Source organism: Phascolarctos cinereus, unplaced genomic scaffold (assembly GCF_003287225.1).
Source record: "Phascolarctos cinereus isolate Bilbo 61053 unplaced genomic scaffold, phaCin_HiC Scaffold_3;HRSCAF=262, whole genome shotgun sequence".
Taxonomy (NCBI): domain Eukaryota; kingdom Metazoa; phylum Chordata; class Mammalia; order Diprotodontia; family Phascolarctidae; genus Phascolarctos; species Phascolarctos cinereus.
Genome location: NW_027555736.1, coordinates 118,184,027 through 118,198,410, shown reverse-complemented (window position 1 = coordinate 118,198,410; position 14,384 = coordinate 118,184,027). Strand labels below are relative to the sequence as shown.

Here is a 14,384-nt window from a genome sequence, read left to right as displayed (position 1 = left end):
TGTGAGGATCTGGGAACTGATTGGATATGTGTAGAAGTAAAGGAAGACAGGAATCAGTAAAAAAAAATGACTACAAGTTTTGGTGACTAGGAGAATGATGCTGCTACTGACAAAAATAAGCATGTTACAAAGCACAGACAAGTACATGGATTCTTAGGGGGTTGGTTGAGAATTATAGAAACCAAAAGGCAATCATAGTGGAAATTTCCTATGGGCAGCTATAAATGATCTGGTGATCAGACCTCAAGAGAGCTAGGGCTCTGATCAGGGCTAGGAACACATTGTGGAAACCTCTGTAAATTATTTTTTTGCATGTTTATTTAAAAAAAAAATCTAAAAATAATGGATAGAACACAATCTTTAGAGTCAAGAAGACGTAGGTTCAGGTCCTGCCTCTTATACTTAATTGCTTATAGGCAAATCATTCAACCTCCTAGGTATGAATTAAGATTATAAATATCAGATGAGATGCCAACCTGCAACCCATGGGAGGAGTTTCTGTACCAGGAGTTCCTACACCTCTTTCCTCCCCAGGCTGTATGTAGGACTTCTTGAAGAGCTCAGGTCCTGGAATTTACACTTCAGAAGTACCCTCTGCCCCTAGGCCACTCCCTCTGAGTGAATGGCTCCTCCCAGAAACTCTAATAAGGGTGTCCAGGTCAGCTGGGTCTCATTCCTCTGCAGCACAACAGAATTCCCCTACCATCTCTCTCCTTCTTCAACTTTCTTTTAGGCCTTATCTTACCCTATCAGAATGAAAGATCCTCTAGGGTAGGGTCTGCCTTTCTTTCTACTCACGTTGTATTCTCAGAGTTCACGATATTGCTTAGCACATTTGTTGTTGTTGTTCAGTTTTGTCTGGCTCTTTGTGACTCCATGGACCATAGCACACCAGGTCTTTCTATCCTCCATTATCTCTTGAAGTCTGTCTTACTTCATGTTTGTTGTTTCCATGACACTATCTATCCATCTTGTCCTCTGCTGTCCTCTTTTCTTTTGCTTTCAATCTTTCTCAACATCACATTTTGTCTTGTTTTCCCCCCCCCAATGAACTTGGCACACAGCAAGCACTTAAAAAATTCTAGCTGACTGACTGATCAATGAAATTACAAGTCAGTATGCAAAACAAGAAAGAAACAAAAATCCAAACAAAACCCAAACCTCTTATCTTTGTATGCTCTGTAAAATGATTTCACATAACTTAATCTTATCAAATAGTGATAACAACCCTGCGAGGTAGCTCACATATGAGTGTTATTGTCATTTTATTGAGGAGGCAACTAATAATCTGCAATATTAAGTGTTTTGCCCAAGTCATGCCCATGACCTTGACAGAGGTGAGACTAGAAACAAGGCTTTCTTAGTTTTCAGTACAGTGATTTTGCTTTTTTTTAATTAATAAGAGTTTATTTTCTTTCCTTCCTTCTTCCCCAACTTAGAAAAAAAAAGAAAAGAAACAAGACTGTTGTAACAAATGTGCATTATCAAGCAAAACAAATCCCCATATAGGCCATGCAAAAAATATATTTTCTATTCCTTCTAATCTGCTTCTAGGAGTAACATATAAAGGAAGGCTTCCTTTTGTAATTTAATGCTAGTTTAAATGAATGCTTTTAGGTTTATAAAAAAATATATTACAAGACTTTAACTTGGTGCTGATAAAATTAATGCTAGTATTTACCCTTGTAACAGAAAAAGGAAATTAACATACACCTGGAAGATACTTTATTATGGATTTCTTGGTCTGGGTGATGCTCCAGCTAATGCTACAGGTTGTTCTCCAGCAAAACACCCATAACTCAAGGTTATGGAGGATAAGTGCAAGGAAATCCAAAATGAGAAATGCTGAATTCAAAAGTAGTTGAGATTAATGTGGAGCCCAGGCTTCTGAGCATGCTCAGTTTGTCTAAGATGGGGCCCCATGCATTCCCTACCATATGGGTGGGGGTAGCAGAAGACTTGAGAGAATTAAGACAGTATGTGGTTAATTGTGAGAACTGAGTGAACTACACTGATTCCATCTTGTGACTTGATTCTGGAGCTAGCTGTTTCCTTTCTACTCAGTTATGGGTCTAGTCCAATGTCTGTCTTGTGAGAAAACTTTATTCAATTGTGGGAATTGGGAGAAAATCTTATTGTATTGTTTGAACCTAGCCCTATGTGGCTGGGAAGCTGGACCACCTCTACCTGCTGTTTAGAGATCCTTAACTAAGAACCTAGGTTATAGTGATCAGAAACCCTGTCAGATCCTAAGATTGATGTGAGGAGTTTTCTCACAATAATACATCTCAAGCAACCCATATGTCTTACCTGAAAACTGGCCCAGTACTTATCAATTAGTTGTTGTTTCCATGTTCCTTTGATTGTTTCCAGACACTTGGGGGGAGTGGCACATCTCTTTTTCTAAATTCAGGGAATTGTACCTGTTTGCTCTGCCACTCCCCACTTGGAAAGTCCCTAATCATTCTTCTAATTAGAAATCAGATTATCTAATATTGTATTGTTTCCTTTTAATTAATTGGTCTTATCTGATGAATTTAAAAAAATGTATAAAAGTCTGTATTTGGGGTCCAGGCCTAAGCTGAGGAGAGCTGGTCCTGATTTGTTGGGCAATTGCCATGCATTGCTTAATAAATCTGTATGTGCAGAAGCTTGAACCTTTGTTTCCTCTGTCATTTTATCTTTCACCTGCCACAGGCTCCAAGTTAGAAAAACTGGGCAAGTTCATAAGTTGAGCTACACTATATTGAAAGTAATTTACAAAGTCTTGTTTATCTATTCAGGGGCAACTTACCCATTGCATCCATGATTGTTAAAGTCCTGAGCACAGTCCACTAGTTGTTGTTCTGCCTAATGAAATATAAATGAATTCCAGTGAATTTGATTCAGAATCAAAATAATTTAAAATCAAACATACACTATACTTACATATATTAGGTATGCTGAACAGATCTATGATAATAATAACAAAAACAATTATAGCTAGCATTTATACAGTACTTTAAAGTTTGCAAGGTACCTTATATGTCATCTCATTTAATCCTTACAACAGCTTGGGAAGTAAATACTGTTTTTATCCATATTTTAAAGATGAATCTGAGAGGGGTTTAAGTGAATTGCCCAGAGTCCCATAGATAGTTAAATGTCTAGGGCAAGATTTGAACTCAGATCTTTCTAACTCCATATCCAAAGCTCTATCCAAATCAATAGATATCAGACTCCTGGCAGGGAAAATGAGTGTGCTCAAACTAGATAAATATATAATTGGGAAATGTTTAAAAAAATAAATAAATATATAACATGAAATAGATAATATTAATTTGTGATTTCCTAAGTCAATATGCAGCTGCAGGGATCCAGTTCTATTTGAGTCTGACATAGCCATTATGCCACCTGATTGTCTACTTGTCAACTACATACCAGGATGAATAGAGTAGGTAAACTGATGGAAATGTCTCAAATATTTACATTGTCTTAAGCATATAATTAGATATAACTCCTTCTTAGTACTTGTATGCCTCATACATTTGTAAACATACTGTATCTTACACATGGGTTTAGATAAAGGCAAAATAAGTTAGTAAATTCCTATCTTCTATATACAAATGATGAAATATCTGAGTCTTATTAAATGTAAGGCCTTTGAAATTAGAATCTTCAAAAAAGTAAATCATATCATATTTAATTTCAATTAATCTTTTATATATATATTTTTGAGGTGAAATCTATTTACTTTACAAATTCCCACCATCTTGTGTTAAATACAAGGTCCCCCTCTTCTTTCTTTCTTCCTTTTTTTTTTTTTAACATTCAGGTACTTTTCAACCTAAATATAACCAAAAGTTCACTGGCCTCAAGCCTTAAGTATATGACTTACTATCCAAATTGGGTTGAATTTACTTCAGTTCTAGGTCAATATGGTGTTGTGTTATTATTTTTTTTAAAGCAAATTAAATCATCAAGAAGCAAAAATATTAAAATGCTCAAACAACAATAAAATGATAGTACACAGAAGCTTAAGCCTAACTTAAATTCCTTCAAAGCTCAGCACAAATACCAACTCCCACAAGAGGCCCTTCCTAATCCCCCAGCTACCAATGCCTCTTCCTCACCACAAAATTATTTACTTGTAGATATTTGAATTTATTTACATGTGCAAATGATGTTTCGCCTGATAGAATGTTAGGCTCTTAGAGGGCCAGGACTGTTTTGTTGTTTTTGTTGTTACATTGTCCAGTGCCTAGCACTGTGTCTGGCACCAATAGGTGCTTAACTGATTGATTGTTAGAGCTATCTATGTTGATTACTGATCTGTTGAAGTATTAAGGTGGTGGTGGTTGTTATTGTCAAGATCTATAAGGTCTATAATTTCTTTGGTATAGGGAGCTCCTAAGGTATAGAGAACTTCCTAATTTTGGAAACTCCTTTGTTCAATAAATGAATGTATTAAGCTCTTACTATTTGCTAAGCACAGGGGATACAAATATAAAAACAGAGTCCCTGACCTCAAGGTGCTTATATTTTAAAGGGGGAAACAATACTCATAGGGGAGTGGTAGCCAGGCAGAGGCACTTTGACCCAGAAATTACAGGGATGAGGACTGGGGCCAGAGTGAGAGTAGATTGAGACACCTTATTTAAGAATACCAGGAACAATGCTAGCAGTTATTATCATGATTCATTGTTCTAGAACTGCAGGTGATGTTGAAAGGCGTATCTGTTGTTAGGTGGGGCTAGGTAGTTGGTGAAGAAGGGAGTGGATGGAGGAGAGCTATGTAAGGAAGGAGGGAGTGAAACAAGCATACTGGAGGCTTCCTGGAGAAGCAGTCATTAATCTGGAGAGTGGGGCCCCAGGGCAGATGGATAACTGTTCTACAACTTCTAGTCTTAGTTATCTGGAACACCACAAGTTAAATGTCTTGCCCAGGGTTAAACAGACAGCGTAATAATAAGCATAATTAGCTAGCATTTATATAATGCTTTAAGATTTGCAAAGTGTTTATAAATATCTCATTTTATTCTCACAACAACCCTGGGAAACAGGTGCTATCATTATCCTCATTTTATAGATGAGGAAATTGAGACAGATCAAGGAGAGGATAAGTGACTTTGCCTAGGGTCACACAGCTAATGTCTAAGGCCTTACTTAAATTCAGATCTTGATTCCAGGTTTAGCACTTCATAATAAATGAATGAATGAATGGATGGATGAATAATGGTGATACCTAATATTTATATAGTACTTACTATGTGCCAGGCACTGTGTTAAGAGCTTTATAATTATTATCTCCTTTGATCCTAATGACAACTCTGGGAGCTAGGTGCTATTATTATCCCCATTTTACAGATGAGGAAACTGAGACAAACAGAGGTTAAGTAACTTGCCCAAGGTCACACAGCTAGTACGAGTCTGAGACTGGCTATGAACTCAGGACTTCCTGACTCCAAGCTCAGCACTCTTATCCACTGTACCACCTAGTTGCCTAGAAGCTAGATATCTTGGAAGTAGGGCTGGAACCCAGATTTTGACTATGAGTCTCCACTATGCCTTGTTTCCTCTTCCCCACCCCCCGCCTTATCAATAACATTCTTTAATTATACAGTTTGGAAAGGACATCAACTTTGGGACAAATTTTGAATGTTCACAGAACTGAAGCATAATTTTTTTCTTCTTGTCCAAGAATGTAATAGGGCCAACAAAATGAAAAAGCTCTTTCTGCTGAAGGGACATTTAGCAGCTGATTCACAAGCACACATTTCAGAGAGGATGATCATGATGTTTATACTTAAAGGCTTCTTTTAACTCCCAACTAAAATCCCACCTTCTATGGGAAGCCTTCCTTAACCCCTCTTAATTTCAGTGCTTTCCCCTTTTAAATTATTTCCCATTTATTTTGTGTAAGACTTGCTTCGTATATATTTTTACATGTTGTCTGCCCCATTTGACTGTAAGCTCCTTGAGGGTAGGACTGTCTTTTGCTTCTTTTTGTGTCCTCAGCACTTAGCACAGTGTCTGGTACACAGTAGGCACTTAATAAATGTTTATCGAATGGAATTAATGACTTGACAGTCATAGAATCAGTATTTCCACCCAGTCATACAATTTCATATAAATAAAATAGAAACAGGTGAATGCAATTCAATTAACACTAAGTGCTTGCTATGTACTAGGCATTTCTGGAAAAAACACCAAACAGCAAACCAGTCACTGCCCACAAGACCCTGATGTTCTCCTTAAGGGATATAACAGTACACTGTAATTTGAGAAGGGAGAAAGCACTAAGATTTCATGGAGGAGGGGGCACCTTTGCTGAGCCTTGGAGGATGATAAGGATTCTGAGAGGGGGAAGATGAAGAGGAAAATCATTGAGGGGACAGGCATGAGGAGTGGGGGGGGATGATCAGAGATTTAAACCTGAGTGAACGTGTGGAGGAAGGAATATGGGAAATAACCAGTAGTTCATTTGGCTCAAATGCAGAGTGTGTAGAAGGGAATATGAAATAAACAAATTACATTGTACATCCCAGGGAATAAAAATGAGGTTAGCATATGGATGATTTCTCTTCCAGCATTCCTAAAGTCATATTTCTTACCAGAGAGAATAGTTTTCCAGTTGCTATGGCAACAGCAGACTCTAGTCCCCCAGTAGTAGAAAAAGTCCAGCAACTGCCACAACCACCCTAGAGAAGAAAAGAGAATAAAATTTGTCAGTTTTTCTAAACCAACTTTTAGACAGAAATATAAATACTCTCTCTCTCTCTCTCTCTCTCTCTCTCTCTTCTCTCTCTCTCTCTCTCTCTTTCTCTCTCCTAAACTCCCTCCAGTCTGACTCCTAAACCTAACATACTGTTGACAGCAATAATAAGTTTAAAAAAAAATCAAAACTCCAAAAAAACCCCATTTCTTAAGAACTGACAATTTGCCAGGCACTGTGCTAAAGCATTGAGGTTACAAAGAGAAACACAAACAGCTCCTGCTTTCAAGGAGCTCACAGCCTAATGGAGAAGACAATTAATGTAAATAACTAGGTACATATAAGATATTCACAGAGTAGCTGAAAGGCAATCTCAGAGGGAAAGGCACCAGTAGCTGAGGGGACCAGGAAAAGCCTCTTGTAAAATGTGGGAGTTGAACTGAGTCTTGAAGGAAGCCAAGGAAACTAGGAGGCAGTGCATTCCAGGCTTGGAAGACAAGACAGGCATAAAGACGAGAGGTAGAGAGACATGTGATAGAAAAGCGAGGCAGGCCAGTGAAGGTGGATCATGAAATGCCTGGAGGAGAAAGGTCAAGTAAAAGAAAAGCCTAGAAAATAGGAGGGGCCAGGTTTTGAAGGGCTTTAAATACCAAGTAGGATTTTATATTTAATCATGGAGGTATCAAGGAGCCACTGGTTTCCTGACAAGGTCAGACCTGTGTTTCAGGAAAATCACTATGGCAGCTAGGTAGAGGACACAATGGAATGGGAAAGATGAGAAGTGATTGGAAAGAAACTGGCTTGCTCACAAAGGTATATTCAAAAGTCACTGGAGCCTTCTTACTCTCTAAATACAACTGTAAAAAGGCTTTAGCTCTCTTCGCTAAGGCAGCAATTGTTACTAACTTTGTTAATTCTGTATATATGATAAAAGTAATATTAACTGCAAATATTAAAACACTATGTAAATGAAAGTGAAAGTGCTTTATGTAAATTATTTCACTGGTTTGTCATAACATCCCTCTGAGTTAGGTGTCACAGGCATTGTTATCCTTATTTTACAGCTGAGGAAACTGAAATTCAAAGAAGTTACATTATTTGCCCATATGAACATAACTATAGTAAGTTTTAGAGGTGGGTCTGTTAGGCCAAAGTGACTCCTTTGTAACTTGCCCTCCATTTTGTGACTATAGTTTTCATTGACCTTTGAGTTTTATGTCCTTTAAATGTTTTCTGTAAACTCTCCTACTCATGAGATATCAGCTCATGTCCTGATCCAATCACAGCTTGGCTGATGTAATCTTATTCCCCACTAGCACTATGTAAAAATCATATAAAAGCCAAAGACCCAAGAGCTTTGGGGTCCTTGCACTGGCTGAGAGCCTTGGACCCAATTTGTTTCAGCAACTACATGCCTTGTTAAATAAATTGTTCTCTAAGTAACTCAGTGTCTTTATCCTCTGGACCCCAACTTCAGCACTCTTTCCAATGTAAACAACTGCTTCTCAAAGATAGTCAAAAGTATTCATTCCTTGAGTTTTCCTTTTCTACATGAGTCCTGTTTCCCATGGGAATGAGGTTTCTCAGCTCCTGCAGCTGAGAGAAGAAGAGGGGTAGTCCCCTATTTCTTAAGTTTCCCCCAGTCTTGGTCACCCCTCCTTGAAGTTCTTTGCATTTTATCCTGTGCCAGATACAAGACAGGAGGGTACTATATTAACAGTCTTCTTCCATCCAGTCCTATGATATATAAAGACATCTTCTCTTAGGGGAACACTGTGGGCTGTTTTAATGTTGGGTCAATGTTATGCACTTTTGATGAATGGGGCCCTTAGCACACTTTGGAGTGCAGGAAGCTGGGGCTAGGGACCACTTCAGAGATATTAGGAACAAATTTTGGGGCAGCTTATTTCTATCTGTTCCTCTATATTCCTCAGTAAACATCTCTAGCCTTGAAACTCTCTCCTTCACCTTGTAATTTAAACTTAAATAGTGATAAGGCTAATATACTACACTATGCTAGCTCTCCCCCTGCAACTCTGATTGCTCTTTTTGTTTTCTCTGGTTCTACTTCCTCTTCCTACCCTTGAAATGTGGATATTCTTAACGTCAGACCACATACTATCTCTGCTTCTCTCTTCAGCCACTCTCACCATCTCAAATATTATCTCTAGTGTTGGTGACTTCCAAATCTAACATTTTCAGCACTTTATATGCTCCAGTCTTACAACTTTAGTGTGTGGCTAGAGTTTTTCCCTTGGAAGTCCTGTCATCATTAAAAAAAATGTCTAAAATGAAACTTCAATTCATGAATTGATCCCTTCCTCCCACCACACTCTCCTCTCCTCAGTTTGACTTTTTAAATTTCCATCAATGTGTATCATTATCCTAGTTACCCAATTCAATCATCAAGTCTTCAAGTCCAGTTGATTCCCTTCCTTCTTCCTTCCCTCCTCCATGTTTTACTTGTTATTGGTAGTAATACTTTCATATGCATATGTCTTATCTCCCTAACTAGACTCTACCTCCAATACTTAGCACTTACCACTCTCTTTGGCCCATAAAAGTTGCTCAATAAATAATTTTTGATTGACTCGCCCATATATCCCTATATAAATGGCTTTGTGTGTTCATATTCCAGTAGTTTCTTGCTTTGTTTCCTAAGGGGGAGTCAGTATTCCCCTACATTGAGTAGGCAGACTGGAACAAATACCCAGAACAAGTACCTCCTTTGATTGGAATGCTCCCTTAATTTTAAGTTATGAGTAGGTGACCATGCTATGTGAGCAAGAAATGACTCAACATGATGACTAAAAATCTGTAAACAGAGTTTAGGCTCAAGGCTCAGGAGAAATCAGCTGCACTGATAGCCCAGTTCTTATCCTAGGCAGCTTTCAAAGAGGCAAAACTTGTGGGATTAGATTAAAGCCAACAGGAGACTCACTGAGCAATCCAGAAGAATAAAGAAGTAGTGAGGGAAGAGGTAAAAGGGGAATTATTATAGTTGAGATTAGGAGAATACTTTGGAGTCTGTTTTGAGGAGGGTGGTGGGAGTGGGTGGACCTAAAAACCTTGAGATTCCTTTGGGTTAACCGGTTCCAGATGAAAATACCCTTAGGATTAAGAATGTACGGGGTGGATTTTAGTCATTTACACTTTAGTGTGAAAAATTTCACAACCTTGCTTTCCTCCCAACTTTCCAAAGATGTGGAAGGACAATCAGTCATAGGAATTTGATGTAGGTGGGGGCCAGTGAAATGAGAAACAATTTTGGGCATGAGGAGAGAATCAGGTTAGGGTTGACCACTATAGTGGAGGCATTGGGAAGTCAGCATTTGGTCATTGAGTATCTATGGGTAGAGAGAAAAGGGAGTGTTAAGAGGCAGAAAAGGCCACGAGGAGGAGGTGGAGGGAAACTGTGGAAAGGATGGACAACTATCTTAGATGGTCTGTTTTTCAATTGTCTGTGATTGGCCTTGTAGCCAGAGTCCAAACCATGTTACGCCTAAGAGAAGGAAACAAAAGCATAGAATAAGACTCAGGAAATCTGCCACTAATTAGCTATGATTTCTTGGACAAATAACTTAAACCTTTCTGAGCCTCAGTTTTCCTTTTAAAGTAAGGATAAAGAATATTCTGGTTTGCATATAATAAGCATATAAATAAATGTTGAATTTTTATCTCACAGAAGTTCAGTCTATGAAATAATGGCTTCCCTCCAAATTAGCTTCTATATCTTTTATGTATGTGTATATTCACATATATATACATATACACACATAAATGAACATATATATTTCTTACCCAGCTAGATTGTAAATTCCTTGAGGGCAGAGACTGTTTCATTTCTGTCTTTGAAAACACTTAATACATACTTGTTGGTTGACTGAAGAGATCAAATGATATAATGTATAGGAGGGAACTTGGTAAAATGCAAAGCTGTACAGACCTAAGGAATTATTAGCTTTCCAATTTACCATACTCTACCCTATAATCTAAAAGGTCCCACCAAATCCTGGATTTCATTAGTATTACATTATTCTCAGAGTTATTGTTCAAAAAATGTTTTTCGAAATTATTTGGAGTTACTGTCAAGGAAATTTGGGTAGAGTGGGTGAGCACAAGGACTGGCTGAGGAAATGGAGGGCAGACCTCCCTTCTACTTGGTATTCTCCCTTGCCATATCTCTACCTAACCTAAGAAGCTGTCTTCCTCCCTATTTATCCGTTTCTAATCTATTACAAAAAATGAGCTAGCCACCCAATTTCCAGAAACTTGCAGAGGTTTTCTACAAATGGGCCCAGAATCAACGATGTGCATGAAAGATATTTTGGTCCTCTGAAGTCATGCACACCCAAGGCCTACAGGGAACCCTGGTGGCAGATGTTCATCCCATAAGTAGAATTGCCATCTAGCATCTATGACCAGGTAACTGAGATACTATGGAACAGTAAAGAAAAGGACATTAGGGACTATTTGGTCCAGCCCTCTCATTTTAAAGATGAGGAAACTAAGGTCCAAGGAGAGGAAGTGATTTGTTGAAGGTCAAATAGCTAGCGAGAGGCAGGACTGGAAATTTGAACTCAGCTCTCTTAGATGAGTTAGATGAGTGAGCTTTCCACTCCTACTGATGTATACTAATGGGTCCGAAGGGGCATAGCTATGGTCTCATGGTAAGGAAGAGATGTCTAGATGCAAGTGATAAAGAAGAGATTGAGATTCAAGGATTAGAAGGTGAGCTCTTTGGGTGAGATCTTTGATAAGGCAAGAAATATATATATATATATATATATCAAGAAATATAGACTTGCAGAACATACCCCTAGAGGGTCAGATGTTTAGAGTTGGAAGGGGCCTTAGAGACTACAGAGACCGACATATTACAAGGGGAAACTGAGGCCCATAAAGTTTGAGGTACTAGCCCAAGGCTACATAGGTAGGTAGTTAAAGTTTGGTAGCAGAGTCAGGGTTTGAAAAATCCAGGTTTTTCAGACTCTACCTCTTTTGTTTCAAATATATTGTTTGATCAGTTAAGCTCCTATTTTTGATGTTGTAAGGAATATTTAACACGACTAATGCAAGACAATTAGAGACTATCTTACATTTGGTATATACAATTGAAATGAAGTTATGCCTAAGTTATTAGACAAATTTTGAATCATCAGGCCAATTCAGGTTAAGGCAGGTTTTCCCCCTTTGTCCAAAGCTTAAAATACCATTCTTGTGTTAATAACTTGGCCAGAACCTTGAAGTAGCTCCATCTCTCCCAATACATTATTTTATCAGATATGGGAATCTTTTACAACAAGGTTAGGGAAGAGGGTATTTTTAATAAGTCATCCATGATATTCTTCAATGATTATAAATTTAGCAATGGTGAAAACTTAGAGGCTATGGAATCCACCTCTTTTACTTTACAGATGAGGCCCAGAAAGGTTAAGTGACTACACCATGCTGCTCCTTTTTGTCCTTATGGACAAGATGGAGAAATGTGATTATACAGCCTTTCAGTCAGGAGGATTCAGAACTTGCTGATAGCCTGAAACCAAAGAGCTCTACCATTTATGTTTTATTTTAACTTAGAGGGAAGTCTCTCAAAGAGTACCCAGGATCTAGGCTTGTTCGTATGATATTTAACATTTTTAACAATGACCTACATAAAGGAATAGATGGAATGCTTTATCAAATTTGCAGATGATATGAAGAGGGACAGTTAACAACCAGAATGAGATACAGGATCCAAAACCACTTAACAGACTTGATTTGTAGGCCAATTCTAATAAGATAAAATTTAATAGGTATAAATGTAAAAGTCTGAAACTTGGGTGAAAAAAATAGGCTTCACAAGTATAGCTAGGTCCAGATAAAAGTGAATAATGAATCTCTTTCCCCCTCCCCAAAAGTGGTCACATTATTAGAATTTACACAGCATGTTTCCATTGGCCTGGAACCAATGACCATATTTAACATAATTATAACTTCAAATAGTGCAACCACTTCAGGTGATTCATTATTTGCTTTAAATTTGGGGCCTAGCTGCTAAAGATGTGAATCATAGCTACCTAGCTATTTGTATGAAAAAGCTTTAGAGGTTCAATATAAATTGCCAATGTGACTGGGCAGCCAAGATACTAATGTACTCCTAGTCTCATTGTATTTTGCTCTGCTCAGACCTCATTGAGGTCTTGTGTTTAGCTCTGGGCCCCATATTTTAGTTGGGATATTGACAAATTGGAGAGTGTTATTGATTGTGTATTGGATTTGAACCCAGGTCCCTTCAGACCTAAACTTCAGCACTCTTTATGCTGTTACAAGCTGGCTCTACCATTTAATACCTGTGTGACCTTGTGGTAACTCACTTCATTTGCCTCCATGAGCCTGAGTTTCCTTTCCTATAAAATGACAGAGATTGGACTACCTAACCATTAAGGTCACTTCCAACTCTAACATTCTAAGATTCTGTGAATTTGGTTGGGGAGGAAAAGATAATAATTGTGACTATTTAGGGAAGAGTGTGGAAGTGAGAGCTGGGGTGGAGGAGAAGAAGACTTTCTGAATTTTCTTCCTACAATAGTCTTTTTAACTTGTTTTTCTGTTATATAAGACTGATAGACTAGTTCATGGATGAGACATTTCATAGAAATTATTGGGAAATTCATAAAATAATTGTTCATACCTGGTTTTTCACTGGTGAGACATAATTTCCTTTCTTTCTCCAGTCCATAAATTTTGGATATGGACCAACACGTCGAACATGACTGCCTTTAGTAGCTGAGCAATTCTGAAATAACAAAATACCTTTGTTAGACAAAATGCTTAAATTTTTAAAAAAAGAAAACACATGATTAAACTAGAATACATAGTACAGAGATTACGTAAGTGGGAAATCTTTTCCTTCTGCCCCTGCAATGAAATTCAGCATAAAACCAGATGCTTCCAAAATGAAATTGGGGTCAATTTATAGGACAGTGCACTGGCAGCTGAATCTTTGCCTTCTAGGCTTTAAGGAGCTTCAGCTCTGTGCTCCCCCATCCCCACCCCTTTCCTGAGCAAACAGATAGCCATTTTTAAAGTATCTGAAGGATTTTTACTGCTAGCAACCACAAGGAAATATAGGAAATGAAAATGAACAAATATGGAGAAGTGAGAAACAATCTTAAAAATTTCAAGTGTTGTAATTACTGAAGCATTCATTGGAATGTCAATAGTTATTTAGGCCTGAATATTCAGTAGAGTTATTAGTTCCCAATGTGGTATGTTAGAAAGACTGCTAGACCTGTAATTAGAGGATTTGGGCTTAAATCCCAGCCCTGGCACTTACTATCTGGTTTTCCTTAAATAAGTCATGTAACATTTCTGGGCTTCAGTAATTTTGTTTGTAAAATGAAAAGTTAGATTGGATGATCTTGAAGGTCCCTCCCACAGATCTAAATCTATCATAATATTCCCTAACATAATTTTTCTGTCTCTGGAGTTAGCTACACATAAGCCCGCTAAGTCTCTCCAGTCTGGTCCTATCTCTACTCCCATTTTCTCTTTAGTATTAGAGATTAGGAAGGCAGAAATATATAGACAGCTAATTGGCACAGTGGATAGAGTGCTGGACCTGGAGTCAGAAAGACCTGAATTCAAATTTAGTCTCAGACATTTACTATCTGTGTGATTCTGAGCAAGTCACTTAATCTCCGTCTGC

At 38.0% G+C, this 14,384-nt stretch overlaps 1 protein-coding gene across 2 annotated transcripts in view; it reads right to left on the bottom strand.

The window, feature by feature from the left end:
• CTSH (cathepsin H) overlaps positions 1–14,384 on the bottom strand; it is a 53,083-nt gene that overhangs the window by 13,985 nt on the left and 24,714 nt on the right. For both annotated transcript variants that reach the window (XM_078151119.1, XM_020965596.2), the window contains exons 5-7: positions 13,368–13,472; positions 6,594–6,680; positions 2,795–2,850 (exon numbers count right to left, since the gene is read on the bottom strand). In XM_078151119.1, the coding sequence (XP_078007245.1) occupies positions 2,795–2,850; positions 6,594–6,680; positions 13,368–13,472 (248 nt within the window). The remainder of the gene's footprint in view (positions 1–2,794; positions 2,851–6,593; positions 6,681–13,367; positions 13,473–14,384) is intronic.